The 16903-nt window shown below is 41.5% G+C and overlaps 1 protein-coding gene across 3 annotated transcripts in view; it reads left to right on the forward strand.

Annotated features, from left to right (window-relative positions):
* The window catches only part of ITPR2 (inositol 1,4,5-trisphosphate receptor type 2), a 243028-nt gene that overhangs the window by 165444 nt on the left and 60681 nt on the right, over positions 1 to 16903 (forward strand). For all 3 annotated transcript variants that reach the window (XM_084205579.1, XM_084205580.1, XM_084205581.1), the window contains 7 exons: positions 1462 to 1649; positions 2729 to 2912; positions 3506 to 3762; positions 4654 to 4854; positions 6778 to 6888; positions 11640 to 11735; positions 12910 to 13029. In XM_084205579.1, coding sequence (XP_084061705.1) covers positions 1462 to 1649; positions 2729 to 2912; positions 3506 to 3762; positions 4654 to 4854; positions 6778 to 6888; positions 11640 to 11735; positions 12910 to 13029 — 1157 coding nt within the window. The remainder of the gene's footprint in view (positions 1 to 1461; positions 1650 to 2728; positions 2913 to 3505; positions 3763 to 4653; positions 4855 to 6777; positions 6889 to 11639; positions 11736 to 12909; positions 13030 to 16903) is intronic.

The raw sequence follows: 16903 nt of genomic DNA on the forward strand, positions 1-16903 counted from the left end.
GAAGAGAGGTAGTATCAGACTCCTCTATTTTTAAGTTGCACACACTTGTCTCAGATGGTGCATTTGGAGGTACCAAAGCAGGAACCAGGAAATCCCCATCCAGAAATTCAGCAAAGCAGGACACTTTTGAAGAGAGATGGTGTGTTTCTGGAAATGAAAGAATTTTTTTACATTCCAGATCCTTTATTGATAAATGAAAAAGATCTAAGGAAAAGCTTTTCACAAAAATACTGGTTAGACAACGGAACACATTTTCCTGAGAGGTTGGAGAATGTGTCAGTTCTTGTTACAACTTTACTGGACAAGGCTCTCATGAACCTGTCCTATCTTGCCCACTTCTTCCTGTGGGCAAGAAGTTTCAGTAGATGATCTCTGTAGGTCCATTATGAGCTAATTTTTTGTATCATTCTGCTGTAAAAGCCACAGGAAGTTACTGCAGAGTGATTTCTAGGAAAACCCATAATAATGGATGTCATAGGAAGTGAGGCTGGAGCTAGGTATGGAGCCAGGTCAGAACTGCATTTTGCATTTTCAGTGCACACTTGAAGGCATGCCCAGATTTGTCAACTTTTGCAGATGTTACCCAGCTGTTTCTCCTTTACTATTTCAGTATAGACTCTGAAAATCTTTGCAGTCTTAACATTCTGTACACCAAATTTTGCTCTCTAACAAATAAGAGACTGAAGTTTTACTATTTTTTTAGTTCTCTCTAAAAAGTGTGTGTGTGCATGGCATCATCACAAAGTCTGAAGCATTTTAATCAGTTTAATCAAAGTAGTACTGGCTGATTAAAGCAGTACTGTATTTTTACTAATGAAGTAGGCACAGTTACATCTTTAGAGAAGTAAGTATAGCAGGAAAGATGATCATCTTTGATAATAAAAGGTGGTTGATTTAATGAGCTAATACAATTTAGCAAAATTTCTTCAACCCACACCTTTAATTTGGATTAACTCGAGTCTGTGTTCTTAAAAAAAGTGTCATGATGATGGTGGTGATGATGATGATCTAGGAGTTGGCAAAAGCATTTGGCTGGAAGGTCAGACCCATAACCAGGGTGGATTTACCAGGACACAATTTTAGTGTAGATTAGGCCTGAGATTGAAGAGCAGATTTTAAAAGGGGCTCACAGCATTGACCCTACTCACAGTTTAGTGTATGCAGCAGTGGAATTTAAAAAAGGTTCAGTGAACAAATCAGTATCCTTTCCATCTTATTTATTGTCTGAATATCCTGACAGAACAATGGCTTGGGGATTTGTTTTATTTCTTACTCTTAGAGCCCAACATTGCAGTTTCATACAAAAATCTTGTCTTTATCAAAGGGAATTTTGCCTGACAGAATTTCAAAATTAAATTTATTACGTTGCTGTTGTGTACTTTATCACTACTAATAGGTTCATTTTCATATATGTGTGTGAAGCAAACACGATTGGTATTTGTGTATTTGTCTAATTTGCAGGTGGATTTTCGGGACAAGATGCAGATAAGTCTGGGGTGACCATGTTTGATATCCAGTGCCTCCTGGACAAAGAAGGTGCCTCAGAACTGGTCATAGATGTGATAGTGAACACCAGAAATGACAGGATTTTCTCCGAGGGCATTCTGCTGGGAATTGCGCTGCTTGAAGGTGGAAATACGCAAACACAGGTTCTTGTTTAATCTGCTTATTCACATATTGATTCTCAGTTGCATGTGGTCTGCAGACAAATAGAGAGAACCTTTTTGCTGTGAGTTCTCTGAGAAATTTGTCACTAGAATTTGTACCACTGTAATACAAATGTAAATATGCCCTATTACTATGCAGTAGCTCTTTGGGAGAAGGAAATGTTTTTCAGCTCTCCCTCTCTGTGTAGCACTGTGCTGCTTTTAATCTGGTCATTGCCATGTGAGCATTATCCACAGTTATTTTATGTCAGTCTTTGTAAAATTAAAAATTATAGTACTTCTAAGTTTATAAGAGCACATTATTTTCTGGAAACCTTCAGAGACATTTATCAAAATCTCCAAAGAGAAAAAAAACTGGTCATTTGAGAAGACCAGTATCCCAGTTGATAGAAAATATTTGCTTTAAACTATGATTTCTTGGTGTTTTTCTATATATTTGCTTTAAACTATGGTTTCTAGGTGTTGTCATCCAGATTTAGCCAAATTAGATATTTGGGGGAAGGGAGAGGATTGAAATGAGGAGGGAAGGCTGGGAGAATTGGGAATGTTTGCAAACTGTTGCACATGGTCCTCAGCCTGCTTGACAGTTATACTAAGGTACTGGAATTAATAACCTAAAATAATGAATTCTGTCTGTAGCACAAAAAATGAATACAATCCAAGCTATAATATTACATATTTGATGTTCCATGCTTTCTCTTGTTGTTACATAATAAGTTACTTTTCACTGTTATTTGTAGATGGAATATAATGACTGGTAAGCCTGGAGAAATGGGGAGTGTCACAAAGTAATCTAACTTCAAGTACAATATTGTGACATTTAAAAGACTGCAAATAGCACAGTTCACCATTTTACACAAATTTTAAAATATTATCATCAGCCTTTGTTACCAGCCTCGTATATCACTTTGTGAAAGAACTGGTCAGGCAGTGGCCAACATTTGTTCTGTGTAAGTGAAGTAATTATTCATCATTTGTTTCACAAAAAAAAATAAAAGTGTGTTTTTGTATTTCTTCTTCCTTAGAAGATTGATATCTAAAGAATTATTTTTTTTTTGCAGTATTCGACTTACCAGCAGCTAAAGGAGCAGAAGAAGTCAGAAAGGTTCTTTAAAGTGCTGTATGATCGCATGAAAGCTGCTCAGCAGGAGATCCGATCCACAGTGACAGTGAACACTATTGATTTGGGGAGCAAAAAGAAGGAGGATGACAGTGACCTCACCATATCTGTTCCCAAAAAGAGAGGTAAGGAGGTACCCCTGGGAAAGAGGGGAGCAGGGCTTTATATTCACACTGCATGTGCTGCACCACTCATACTCTGCTGAATTGATCAATAAGCTTTAATATGAATCATTGCCAATTTGCATATTTTGTGTGTTTTTCTCTGAATTACAGTCCATCTCAGGTTGGCCACAAGGAATTAGCTTTAATGAAATCAGTGAAGCTCTGCCAGTTTGCATCAATAAAAGATATTGAGCCATATTTTTAGAGGAGCAGAAGCAGAGGCTGCTGCTATAGGGGATATTTCACAAGAGCAGGCTCAGGAACTGATTTCCCACCCTGTGGTCTTCCCATTGTTCTCATCATTTATTGTATATGGGCGAGAAATAGTAGGACTTTTTGTGTTAATGTTCTGTTTCACTCTGGTTTGTGGTTTACTTGGAACGTGCTATCCCTGCATGAATGTTGCTTTGATATTCTTTGTGAGTTGCCTAGAGGTCTTTGAAGAGTTAGACACCAACAAAGAAAAAGTTGCATTCATTATTATTGTTTTCTTATTGTTTAATCAAATGGGAAGAAAGATTTTCAAAAATGAAGGAAAATTATCTTCTTTTCAGTTAAGGATTCAACTCTGCATCTGAAGGAGGGAATGAAAGGACAGTTGACAGAAGCATCTTCGGCAACCTCCAAGGCTTACTCTGTGTACAGAAGAGAAATGGACCCAGAAATAGATCTGATGGGCTCAGGAGCAGATGCTGCAAATGCAGAAGAGAAGTCTGCAGAAGAAGCAATCATGAGCCCTGCCATTGCAATCATGCAGCCAATACTGAGATTTCTCCAGCTGCTGTGTGAGAACCACAACCGAGAGCTCCAGGTAAAGTTTTGAGCTGAGCTTTTATAGGGGTGTTGTTAGAGGGGCTGCACCTTCATAAGGGGAGAAAAACACACTTGTGCCTGGCCCCTGTTACAGAATAGGGCTGTCTGAAATGTTGGGTCCAAGGGATAAAAGAACCCTTTTCAAGAACCATTTGGGGTCTGTGTTGGACTTCAGAATTGCTTGGGGATCTCAGCACAGCCACATGGAACTGAGCAGGGTCTAAATGTCCCTGTTAGTAAGGTTCCTGTGCACAGTTGGTAGATCATTTACCACAGAATTGAAGAGCACAGGAAGTTTCTGGGTACTGCCCCTTTCCCAAAGTATCACAACTGAAGGCCTTAAGATGCTCTGTGTGTCCCTGCTGTCAGTTCTTCTTGTAGAAATTACTGTCCCCATAGCAACCTCTGCAAAATGTATTTTCTACAAATATACATCAGTGCTGTGGCCAGGAGTGGTTCCTCCCCTTCCAGCTGTGGTTGGGGTGGTTTGAGCTGAGCTCCATAATGTGCCACCAGACCTGCTTAGCTGTGGGGCAACAGCTTCCAAGAGAAGGGCTGTAATGGGTGACTGGGAGCAGGTCTGCAGGACATATAAAAGACATTTAAGGCCAGTGCAGATGTTTGCTAAGTTCACTTTCCTAAGCCTTCCCTGCTCTATGATTTAATCAGATAATAGTTCTCAATTGCTGCATTAAGGCCTAATATATTTTCTATAGTAGTGCAGTGTACTTCAGTACTGAGACACAGTGGTCATATGGTTATAAATTGTGTCCTTCAATGTTTTCATGAAAAGAGACTAAAAGACCTTGTTTGCCTTGACTCTCTTCCTTTTTGTTTTTTTGTTTTGTTTTGGTTTTGTTTTTTTGTGTTCCTTTTCTCCACCCACCAGAATTTCTTAAGACATCAGAACAATAAAACAAATTACAACCTCGTTTGTGAGACCCTTCAGTTTTTGGACTGCATCTGTGGGAGCACCACAGGTGGGCTGGGCTTGCTGGGGCTTTACATCAATGAGAGGAACGTGGCTCTTGTCAACCAGACGCTGGAGAGCTTGACAGAATATTGCCAGGGCCCGTGCCATGAAAACCAGGTAGGCTCAAGAACTTCTGGATGCAGAAGGCTGTACCTGAATGTTGCTGTCTGGGTGCTTATCACAAACCTTTGAGTATTCCTGATAACATAAATTCACTTGGAGCTGCTATCACTAGGCTTAACACACTTCAAATTTCCTGAGGCCTGAGCGACCCTTTTAAGTCAGAGCTCCAAACAGACTCTTCATGTAGTACCTCTTCTTCCTCTCAGGGTTTGCAGACCTTTTGGACAGAGTTTCATGTTTCATGTTGCCATGTCCATGGCTTAAACCTCACTTTGTGAGGCTGGATTTGGAGTCACAGTTTTGAAAGTGCATTCAAACACAGACTTGTTTGTGTTTCAGTGTGTTTCATTTTCACACATTTTTCCTTGCTGGTGTTTATACAACTTGCTAACACTTAGTTTCCTTATTTCACATAACTGCCACAAAGTTTCACTTACCCTCCTGCCCTGCCACCTAGCAGCATCTTTAATTATGGTATCAGTAGTGAAATGGATGACACTAAAGACCATGCTTCTGATCTTCTGTGCCTTCCTCACTGCAGCCTTTGGAAGTCACACAGCTGTGACTTTTGGTAAAAGTCTCTTTAGTGCCATTCCGAAGAAGTGTAGAAAGGTAAAGGATGTGGTTACATGCTGCCATATTTGATCTGAAGAGAACTGCAGTAAAGTTGTCATAGTGGATGAAACTGCAGAATTTTTGCTATGGATTAGCAGTGGGAAAATTGTGGTGAGCAAATTACAGAAGCAATCTGTTCTCTTTGCTAGAAATAGCTGAAGAAATACATGCAATATTAATGCTTCTTCATTAATGTGCACCAATGAAATGTAAAGTGCTATTACTGCCATTGCTGGTAATCAGCTGCCTTTACTTAATATTTTAAAAACAAAGAGAAATCCTTTAATGGGCTAAATTTTGAACAGTAATGTTTAAATCACTTATGGATGGGAAAAACAACTGTGAAAAAGTACAAGTTAGCATGTTCTCCAACAAAGTTATGTGAGAAGCACTGGAGGAACACTGATATGGAAGGGAATGATGAATTACACTTTATTACTTAGACCTTTTTGCTGGGAACTCACTCAGGATTTGAGTTGCACTTGTTTACACCAACTGCAAGTTTAATTCAATATATTTCGGGGGCAAATGCTCCACGCTCTCATTTTCATTTTTCCCCTGTCTCTGTCTTCCTGGAAGACTTTTCCTTACCTATTGTCCCATAAACCTGCCAGAGGAAAAAGTGCCATAGGCTCTTGTATAACTGACTGTTGTGCACAAGGCCTTGAAGGTCCAGAACTCCAGCTGCAAAGGCATTTGGGAAGTACCACTGGTCGCAAATACAGTTTTGAGTTCCTTATCCAGAAATAACGTTCTTTGCAGGACATGTCCAGATGCATGGAAAAAACTTTGATTTTCATGAACATTTTGTGCTGTAACAGCAATATTAATGCTGGCTGCTGAGGGCAAATGAAGAATCTGAGCGTGCAAATTTGGTTGTGCTTGCAGTCAAGCTTCTCTTTTATGTCTGAGGCTGGCATGTGCTCAGCTGAATCTGGCAGTGCTCCTGAGGGCTGCTGTCTGCAAGTTGTACCGCTTGGTGCCAAGCCCTGCGGGATTCTCTGGGAGCAGATTTTAGCTTGCACCACCTTTTTTCCAGTTGGGTATTTCACTACTGGCAATGTTTGGGTTAGTTCTGTACACACAAGTCTCCCCCAGCACTTCTTGTGGTGTGTTTTCAGGCTGTTCTGCTTTGACTGAAGTTTTCATTGCTCTTGCAAGGTGTTTTAAGTTCTGGGTCCTTCTGTTGGAAATTTGCTGATGTGCATATTCTCTTCCTCCCTCTGGCTGTATCATCTCCCTCTTTTTCCCCCTCCTCCTCTCCCTTCTGCCCCTGCCCCATTCCCTTCTCTTGTTTTGCAGACATGCATAGCCACCCATGAGTCTAATGGGATTGATATTATAATTGCTCTCATCTTGAACGACATAAACCCTCTTGGCAAATACTGCATGGACTTGGTGCTTCAGCTCAAGGTACAGTATATGGAAATTTGTTTATTTGCATTTGGGCAGCCACAGAAGACATACCTATGGGCGAGCTCTAGGCAGCCTGACATTTACTTAATCTTACCATAGCGCAGTACACTCAGAAGCCTTTGAAAAAAAAATCTTGCAAATGAGTTCATCTCAGCTTCTGAATCCTTATCAGGCTCTCTGCCACAGGCCTTTTGACCCACTGCTATGTTTGGGACTGTGTCTCAGCTTTTTTTTTAAAAAAAATCCTATAAGTCAGGCATGACACAGCTAGCATGAAAAGTCTGCATTGTGGATGTAAAATCTCTCAAGATTGATAAGCAGCCACAGTGTACAGGCATGCAGCAAGTCAGGCATGCTCTCTAAATACCAAACTCTTAAAAATTATTTGAGAAGGAAATGCTGTGAAAAAGAACAATACATCAGATGACCTGCAGTGTCAAATAAAGTTGAAAACAAGGTTCAAGTAAATTGTACCTATTTCCCTTCTCAGTATCCTCTGAGGGGAAACACAAAGTGTGGAGTGTGAGGGCAAAGCCTAGAGCAGGAGGGCTCGTAGTGTAATTTTGTTCTGTATTCTGGGGAGGGTTGGGCAGGCTCGTAGGTAAGTTTCTCCTGTCTGTTTGCCAGTGCATGTAGAGGGGAGCTCTGCAGCTGCACTGTCTGCAAAGCAGGGTAGAATCTGTCCAGGAGGAGCCCTGGGTTATTGCCTTTTCTTGCCTCCCAAATTAAGTATTTCCATTGCAGATGGTCTGTTTCCTCCCCAAACCAGCAAATACTTTGTGGTAGCTGCATTGCATCATATTGGCAATGTTATACATGTCTAATAAAATAATTAATATAGCTATATATCATGTACAATGAAACATTGAATCAACAGTGCCTTACATATGATTTTAATAACTCTAATTTCTTTTTTGAATGGCAATGTAATTCAGACCCCCCTCTAGCAAAACACTAAGGCAGACATTTAACTTTGAAAATGCAGACAGTTCTTTTGAAGTCCAAACTTCAGTCTCTGTAAAGATGTATCTGCCTTCACTCCAGTGCCATTTTGATTTGCCATTCTCATGAGGCTAGCAAAGGCTTGTAGAACAGCTTTTCTGTGTAGTGACCAAACATGGAGCTTAGAGACACCTCTGCAAGGACCAGTGTGATCCTGTTCACATGAGGCTGGCTGTGCTCAGACTCATTCAATTAGCAAAAATTGTGATGAATATAGCAGAGGTTCAGACTGTGGAAATGATTCAGATTTTGCAGAATCACAGAGTCATTTGCTTTCGTAGGGATGTCTTGAGGTCATCTTGCCCAAGCCCTCTGCTCAAGCAGGATCAGCTAGAGGTTTCTCAGGATCATGTACAGCTGAATATTTCCACAGCTGGAGACTCCACAGCCATTTTGGGCAGCCTATCCCACTGTCTGATCCCTCTCAAAGTATGAAAGTGTTTTCTGGTGTTTAGATAGAATTTCATGGGTGTTTTATTTTGTCTCTTGCTCTCTCACTGGACACTGCTGAGAGGGGTCTGGCAGCCTCTTCTGCATTTCCTCCCACCAGGTATTTATACACATTGATAAGATCCATCTAAACTATCTGTACTCCAGTCTGAATAGTCACAACTTTCAGTGGCTTCTTATATGAAAAATGCTCCATTCCCTTCATGGTTTTTATGGCTTTTTGCTAGACCCATTCCATTATGTCCATATCACTCTTGTACTGGATCTGGACACGTTGCAAGATGTGATCTCAAAAATTGGATCCAAATTAAGAAGCTGCTGTTTTTGATTTTGAGTGGCAACACATTGAAGTAATAAAGCAATGAGTTTACCAAGTAATGTTTGACTGTCAGTGCTCATAAGCAACTTTGAAGTTGCAAATGCATAAATTTTGTACTGAAAATACAGCATTCAAAGTATGCAGGGCTATACATTCACACTTACAAGCAAGCTCAGACACTGTTTTCGGGGAGCCTTATACGTTGAACTTACACCCTCCAACCACAGGAAAAGCAGTGCAGAGTTAGATTTTCCCATGCCATCTTAGTTTAGCTTGTTTTGCACTTAGCTTTTGATGTGGCATTTAATTACATCTTCATGGATTATATTTTCCAGTGGACTCCTGAATCATTTAGTGAGCAGAACAGACTCAGTGTTTACTGAGTGCAGAGATGGCCAGTGTTCAATTCTGCTTCTTTTTATTTCAAATGTGACCCCCTGGCCTTCCTTACTGACCAGTGTGTAAGCCCTGGCACAAAGTAAGTGCTCAATATCTGCCACATCTGTGACAGGATGAGGAGACACTGTCAGTCTAAGAGTACAGAGAGTCTAAGACAATTGTCTTCTTTTTTCCCCTTGTAGCTGTATCTGGTTGCTTCATTCATTAATTTGTTTTTCCAAAATTTTTATCAGGAGATGAGATGGGAGCCCAGGTAAAGGTGAAATGAAGAGTAGAAGTGCTTTGGGCTGTGCTGTTTTTTAGCACCTGGAAACTGATTTTTTTTCACTGTACTAATGTGTTATGAACTTTGTGCTGGGTTTTCCAAGTGATGGATGTCTTTTCCTCATTGATGTTTGGGATTAGATCCTAGGCTCTCCAAATATGCAGAAGGTGAGGAATAAGTAGCCAAATAACCATCACAAATGCCTGCTGTAATTCTATGCCATGGCAAGGCACTTCTGCTGAGTCAGTAGCAAGAAGCTGGCTGTTGATGACACAAAGTCCTACCTATCCTCTACCTTTCCCAGCTTCCTGGAAGCTGCAGCAGGCTTCTGTCCATCTCCAGGGTTGTCTGCATTGGAAAAGAGCTTCAAAGTCCTCCTCAGCCATGAGTGAGTGGACTGATGCCTTCCTCCTGTTTCCTCCCTTTCCTTACCAAGCTACCTGGGAACCTGTCATGGCCCCTTCCCTCCTCCTCAGTTTGAGATCTTACCAATGCTACCACTAATGACTTGGCCACCACTGTAAGGGAAATGTGCAGCAGAAAAGGAAGCATCCTGCTTTTCAGAGCAGTATCCTGTCAGGAATCCTCATCAAAATGCTGTCCTCTCCCTCCCCCTGTTCTCGTTCCCTGTGCACGTTAAACTTCTGCAGTCTTGGTTGCAAGGTAAAGAGTCTGATTAGACCTTTCCCATGGATGGTCCTGATTTGATTGAGAAGGAAAAGGAAAGGGACATGGCAAAACTCATATGCAGTGCTGTTCTCCTTGAGCCAGTTAGGTCTTTTCTTCCCATCCCTTTTTCTTTGTCCTTATCTCATTTCTGTGTTAGTAAGCCCAGGCTCCTTTCTCCTGGCTTCTGTCTCACTCCCAGTCTCTTCTCCCAGAAGTTTCTAATTCCCCAGTTACACACAACTCTTCTAATCTACTCTCCTTCCATTTACCTTCAGTCCTCCAGTCAGAGGTGTTTAATCCTCAGCCTAGCACAGCCCTGAGCAAGCTGCTTTGAGCAGGGGCTGGACTGCTGGAATCTTAGTCCAGAGGACAGCTTTTGGTCTGTGGTTTTATGATCCACCCTGCACAGTTTTGTGATTCTGTGCTCACCAAGAATAACCCCTGTGGGCTTTTAGCTGTGAAATGAGTGTTTCTGCTCTATAGTACTCAAATTGTAATTTACAAAATGCTTCCAAGTTGGACAAGTTTGACTGGGAGACTACAACTCGTGTGATTGTTCTATTGGCCTCTACTGCTCCATATTTTCAGGCCTATTATCAAAACTTGGGGATACAAAGGCGGCTTAAAACACAAATTGCTCAAACATGTAGGGCATAACATCCTTCTTTTTCTTTTTACCCTGGTCCCAAAGGCAGCTGAACCCTTTTCCTCTGAAACTGCCCATGCCAATTATCTGAGGCACACCCTCACTGGAGAAATTTTGGCTGGAATCATTGATAATGGTAATAAGCAGCTGAGAATGATGTTGTAGGGCACGTTGGCAGTTTTCCTGGCCCCTTTCTCTTCCCTGGGGACTGTCTCCTGCTTCCAAGTGTTCCAACAGCTCAGTCTGTAACAGGGAATGATGGGGATGCTGTGGCAGGTCAACCCTGCTCTGCCAGAAAGCAGCCAAACCTCCAGAACCATTCTTCCTCTCCACTTCACCACAGCTGATTTTACTGGGAGACAGGCCGGTCTCTGAGGCACCACTAGGCTACTGCAGCTAAAGCTCATGCCGTGTAATCCTGAGGAGCAGGCAGGCCTGGGGAAAAGCAGCCAGTTGACAAAGCAAAGGTTGTCTTTATATATTCCCCCAGGAATATTTAGTAGTGAAAGAAAATCTCAGGAGTGCATGAAAACAGTTTATTTTGCAGCCTTTCAAATAATAACCAGTTGGACTTCATAAAAACCAAATGGGAGGGAAACCTGCCTGAATGATAAAACCTTCTGTGTAATATGTTTTGTAATTACCTCTGTTGAGTCTTGTTTTAACAGAAAGCCAAGGCAAAAATTGCTAGGTGGGAAATAAGGAAAGGAAATGGAATTTAATTTCTTATGCACAGTCTGCAGCAACACTCTGTATTTAAGTAAAATATTTTTCAGTGTTTAAAATTTTCCTTCCAATACAGCGTGCAGAGTTAGTGTTACAGTATGCTGACATTAAAAAAAACCTATTAAATATGTCAGTAAAATATAAGATGCAAGTGGTTGAAAATCTCATCCACTAAAAAAGTGGTCCTCATAATCTCAATTAAAACAAATGCAAGGGTCATTAATCCATGAAAGAGATTTAAAATTTGCATTAATTTGGTTTTGTATCTCCAGAACAATGCCTCCAAGCTTTTGCTGGCTATTATGGAAAGCAGGCAAGACAGTGAGAATGCGGAAAGAATCCTTTTCAACATGAGACCAAGAGAACTGGTGAGAAAACTTGTGAATATTCATAAATCTTTTGGCTGAAAAAAAATCTGTCATTAAAACATTTTTAAAATGATCTGTATCTAAGCTGAGAAGTGTTGGCAGCGTATGGTGGCACAATGTATCAGGATAGTACTAATTCACAAAAAGTACTTTAAAAGGATCAAGCATGCATGATTTCAGTCTTTACGACTTCATTATTTTTATCCGTTCCAAGCACTTTTCTTTAATTGTTTCCTAACTAAATTATCATATTCTGGTAGACTGTCTTCAAGTGCAGTTTGTCAGGGGCTGGTAAATTAAGTTTGTACAGTTTGTGAAGCAGTGCTAACAGAAATGTGTGTGTGGACATATAATATATTTAATATACATGTATGTTATTTATTTATGCCTCACGAACAACGACAGTTCCAAGCAGTTGTTGCTGTGTTTTGGAACAACACTGATGTTTTTAGAGGTCTCCAGGAACTTTAAAGGGGTTGGAAAACTGTGGGGAGTAATTTCCAATACCACTTGACTGTGCAACAACAGAAACTGAGAGATCTGGGAGGTCTTGAGGGATTCTGGGGAAGAATCTGGGCTCATTGTCCCTGCCCTTAGGCAGAGCCCAATGCCTGCTGGTTTCAGGGAATCACCACTAAGGTGGCATCTCAGCAGGATGAGGCCATCCCTAGGGTACAACTGCAGGATCAGGCCCTGTGTGGGGAACCCTGTGGTGGTTCTCTAAGAGGCTTTTGGATATTTGGAATTTCCACAGCAGATCCCTGCCCAGATCTTGCTTTCCTTTTTGGTTTAGGTGTGTTTTTTCCTGTGAAATTATGTTGCTGCCTGCTTTGGCCAGAAGATCATGGCTGCTCTCTTAAGTGCTGCACAGCAGTGCCTGCCGTATCTAGACCAGTCTTTAGAAGCGTTTGTGAAAATACCTGCTCACAAAGGCTCATCATTCCTCTTCCTTTCTCATGGCTGCTGATGAAAAATGTAGTGGTTTGGAGCCTCATAAATCCTTCAAGCTTGTCTTTATTCAGAACGTAATTCTCAGGCTGCTCCCTCATCTTGCAGAACTGCAGGGCACCCATGCAGGCTGGAGCTGAGCAAAGTGGCTGTGTTCAAACACAGTGTGGTTTTTCCCCAAGAACCACATTTATTTCATCTCTCCCTGGCTGGGTTTGTGTTGCAGGTGGATGTGATGAAGAATGCCTACAACCAAGGTCTGGAATGTGACCATGAGGAGGAGAATGGAGATGATGGCATCTCCCCAAAAGATGTGGGCCATAATATCTATATTTTGGCACATCAGGTATGTCTTACTTGTTTTGTGACAGCTTCCAGAAAAGCATTACATGGTTAAACTCCACATTGTCACAGGTGGAGTCATGCACTTCATGGGTAAGAGAGAAGTAACAATGTGTTTATTGATAAAAAACAAAATTTGCTAGCAGATGTGGCAGTGGGTTAACAAGGTTCAATGGCAAGGCACACTGGATTATTTACTGAATACAGGACAGGCTCAGCCCACGCCGTCAGGGACACCTTCCTGTGGAGTCATGATGTTAAGAAAGGATCCCCTTGCATTCTAAACTCCTTCTCAGATGGGAGTTTAGGTGCAGCTGGATCCAGTCTTAGTCCCAGCTTTTCCCAACAGTTTGTCTGAAGGTTTATCTCCACATGATCAATCCATAATGTCATTTAGCCATCAAGAATTCAGAGTTTAGCATGCTCTTAACCACTTACCAAGAGTCTCTTGTGGTAAGGAATCCCTCAGTCTTGAGAAGCAACCTTGAGATCTATTCCCTGCCCAAGAGGAGATCCTGATTATGTCGGTCCTCCCATTGTGGAGAAATTTCACACAAATTGTTATTTGTGTGAAATAGCAATGTAGAGCAGAACGGTGACTGTCTACTTAGCTTTGTCTTGTTTTAACATTAACAGATTGTTTATATCAATCAAATCATAAATTGTGTTACCATTACTGGTGTATTTTAAATAGTGCCTTTAGCTGTGATAGCAACTGAACTTGATTTCAGAAGATTCCTATTATTTTAGAAAGATTGCTTTGCCAATAAGAATAATTGGGCCTTTTCACTGCTTTCTCCTTTCAAATTATGCTGTAGTGCCCTCAAGCTTTTTCTGACCACTTTTACTTCTCTACTGGTAAAGGTAGAATGTACACTGGAGGTTGTTATTTAAAGGGCTGTTTATTCTTCAGAGTAGCTGGTGTGAAAAATAGTTTATCTTTCAATTACATTCAGAGTATTGAAAAGTTTTTTGTAATTGAAGGAATAAGGACCATGAACTTCTTGGTTATATCATAATTTACAGCATTTGGTATTTCATATAAGGGCCAAATTAAAAAAAAATGTTTTTCCTTAAGAAGAAATAAATGGGGATAGAAATAGATGGGGATAGAAATAGATGGGGATAGGAAGTGTTGCTCATTCATTATGTTTATTAAATGTTGTTAGGAATTGAATACTCAATGGAAAAAGAAGAAAATAAAGCAATCTATAGTTACAGTAGTGTTATGCAATATTTCTTTCAAGCAAGGAATGCAGAAAAACAGTTCCTGAGTTATGCTGGTGTGCTCACAGAACACTTAAATAAGTAGGTATTGTTATTATGTTGGTGGTGGTGGGGTTGACCATGTTCTACTCTTGTGCTGTGTGTGGGGCTGTACATAAGATACCCATCTGAGATGACAGTATTTTTAGAAAGCATCTGCAGCTCCTTACCTTGTCTGAATTTACTTCTTGTCTGAATTCTTATAATGAAAATTTAAGTGCCTGCCAAATCAAAATGTTGGTATTTTCTGTCTTCTGCCTACAGTTTGTTTTAAATTACTTAACAGGGTCTGTGACATGGAAAATATGATTTGGGGGAGTGGAATATGGGCCTAAAGCTATATGTGAAGTGACTGCTGGGGTCATTTTACACAAGAGGTCACTGCCAGGGGTACACCAGCTGGCTGAGGTGTAGGTTAAGCTCTGTCCCTAGGTTCATATCTGCAGTGCTGGAGAGGTCTGTGGTGCCACTCCACAGCTATTCCTGATCCATAGCTGGTGTTTTGGTTGCATAAGGGTGGATATTTTTACAGCAACTTACTGAGCTCCTTCCTGTTCTGTAAAATTAAATGTCATGATTGGCTGTGGATGCTGTAAAAATATCCATCTTTTTTACAAAAAAAAAAAAAAAAAAAAACCCCTGTTTTTTTTTCTTGCATTTCTGTAACATAGTACGTGTGTTTACAACAGATTTGCACCCATGTCAAGCCCCATATCAAAACAAAGTAGTGCAAGGACAGGCAATTTGGGGCCTTTCTGTGTCCTCTGCTAATGAAATGCTACAATTCTTGGCACAGACCTGCTAATCTTTGACCCCAAACTCTTTCCATGTGTGCCCTTTTCGCCTGCCCTGGGATGGGCAGGATACAAGCATGGACCCTCCTCAGTAAGGCCGTTGTTGCTGGGTTCCTTTGCTGGCTTCAGTCTCCAAACACCCCCTGCTTTGCTGTCAGAGTGGCTTTTTGGTGCCTGGGCCTTCTGCTTGGCTTAGCTAGCCTGATTTACATAATATTTCTTTGCTGGGGCACTTCATCTGGCTTAACTTTTTCCTGCAACTGCCGTGGCTCTTCAGTCACTTTCCTTACACTTCCTGGTGACTATTTGCTCCAGTTGCAGCTTTTTGGTCCCTCTGTAATAGCAGAATAAGACTCAGAGTTCCCCTTTTTGCTGTTCCAGCCCTCAAACACAGACAGTTTATTTTGGGGAGCTCCAACTTTCAGTTTTTGTCGTTGCACTCTTCAGGGCAAAGCTGGGTTCTGCATTTTGCCACCACTACATCCTTCCTTGCCCTTCCTGTGGTTGATTTTACCAGAAGCAAGAGGCATTATTGTAAATGTTTGACCCACAGTGCATAGAAAGTTGTACATGTGTCACCAGCAAGGCTGAGATTTCTGTTAGTAAATCTTCCTTGCAGCCTCCCAGCCCCTGCCCTAAATGTGCCCCTGCACATGGTGCACACACACAGAGGTATGTGGGTACAGCAGCTGTGTCATGCCAGTGATCACACGTCCTCCACATGGTTCTATGTCCTCTCTTTCCCTTATTTCCCCATCTTCCTCTGGCGTGCCACGTGCCCTGGCTCTGCTGCTTCCCCTGCACTGCCCCTGGGCTGTCTGGGCACTGCTGCTCCTCTCTTTTCCTGCTCCTCGATGAGCAGAGGGGAGAAGGGAGGGTCACTGGGAGAAAGCAGAACTGAGCTGTCCATGAGGAGCTGCCCTGAGCTACAGCCCTACTCTGCAGCCTGGTTTTTGGGGCTCCTTCCAGATGTAGCTCCTCTACAGCTGCTTGTGGAGCAGTGACACGAGCTGGTGCTTTAGGTCACATCCTGGAAAAATAAGCCTGCTATTGGTAGGTAGAAAGGGCTCACAATTCTCTTGAGAATCCATGGAGGAGATTCTGTTTTCTTTCTCTGGTTCAAATGTCATGCTCAGAGCCAAGCCTTGACCTTGCTATTTCCTTGCAGTAGTCTCAGGTGAGTGCCAGAGGTGTTATGGACAGGGCCATCACCTCTTATGCCACTTCTCTTCCAGCCTCAGTCAATAGGTACGGTATTTCTGCTGCTGTTCTCTAAGAGATGGTGTTAGAGCTGGTCACACTTTGTTTTGCAAAGTTAGTAAGGCTGTCCTCGATGAGACCTCACCTTAATGTGATGTCCCTGTAGGAAATTACCAAAGCTTTTGACGCGGACGCAGAAAAAAAAGATTCATTCTTGTCCTTTTCTGCAGGAGCATTAGTGCAGGAGAATCAAGTTTTTAAATGGTTACACAAAGAAAAAAATTAGACAAAGCTAAAGAAATTCTCTGGCTTTTCAGATGACTGCTTGCGCTGGCTGCCTGTTAGTCATAACAAAGCACTTCAGAAGTTTGTAAACTAAAACACAGTACTTCACTGTCAATATTTCCATGAGGTTCATGATCCCTTTGATATGCTGTAAAGCAAGATGAGGCAGTGATTATTACTAGAGGCTCCTGTAGTCTGCATGCACATATACATATATATGTATGTGTGTGTGTGTGTGTGTGTGTGTGTGTGTGTGTGTGCGCACTTCTGTTAACAGAAAATACTTTGGAGTATTTGTGTTTTTCAGCTCATGCAAACTGTCTAAATCAGGCA

The sequence above is a fragment of the Fringilla coelebs genome (assembly GCF_963513975.1).
Source record: "Fringilla coelebs genome assembly, chromosome: 5".
NCBI classification, from domain to species: domain Eukaryota; kingdom Metazoa; phylum Chordata; class Aves; order Passeriformes; family Fringillidae; genus Fringilla; species Fringilla coelebs.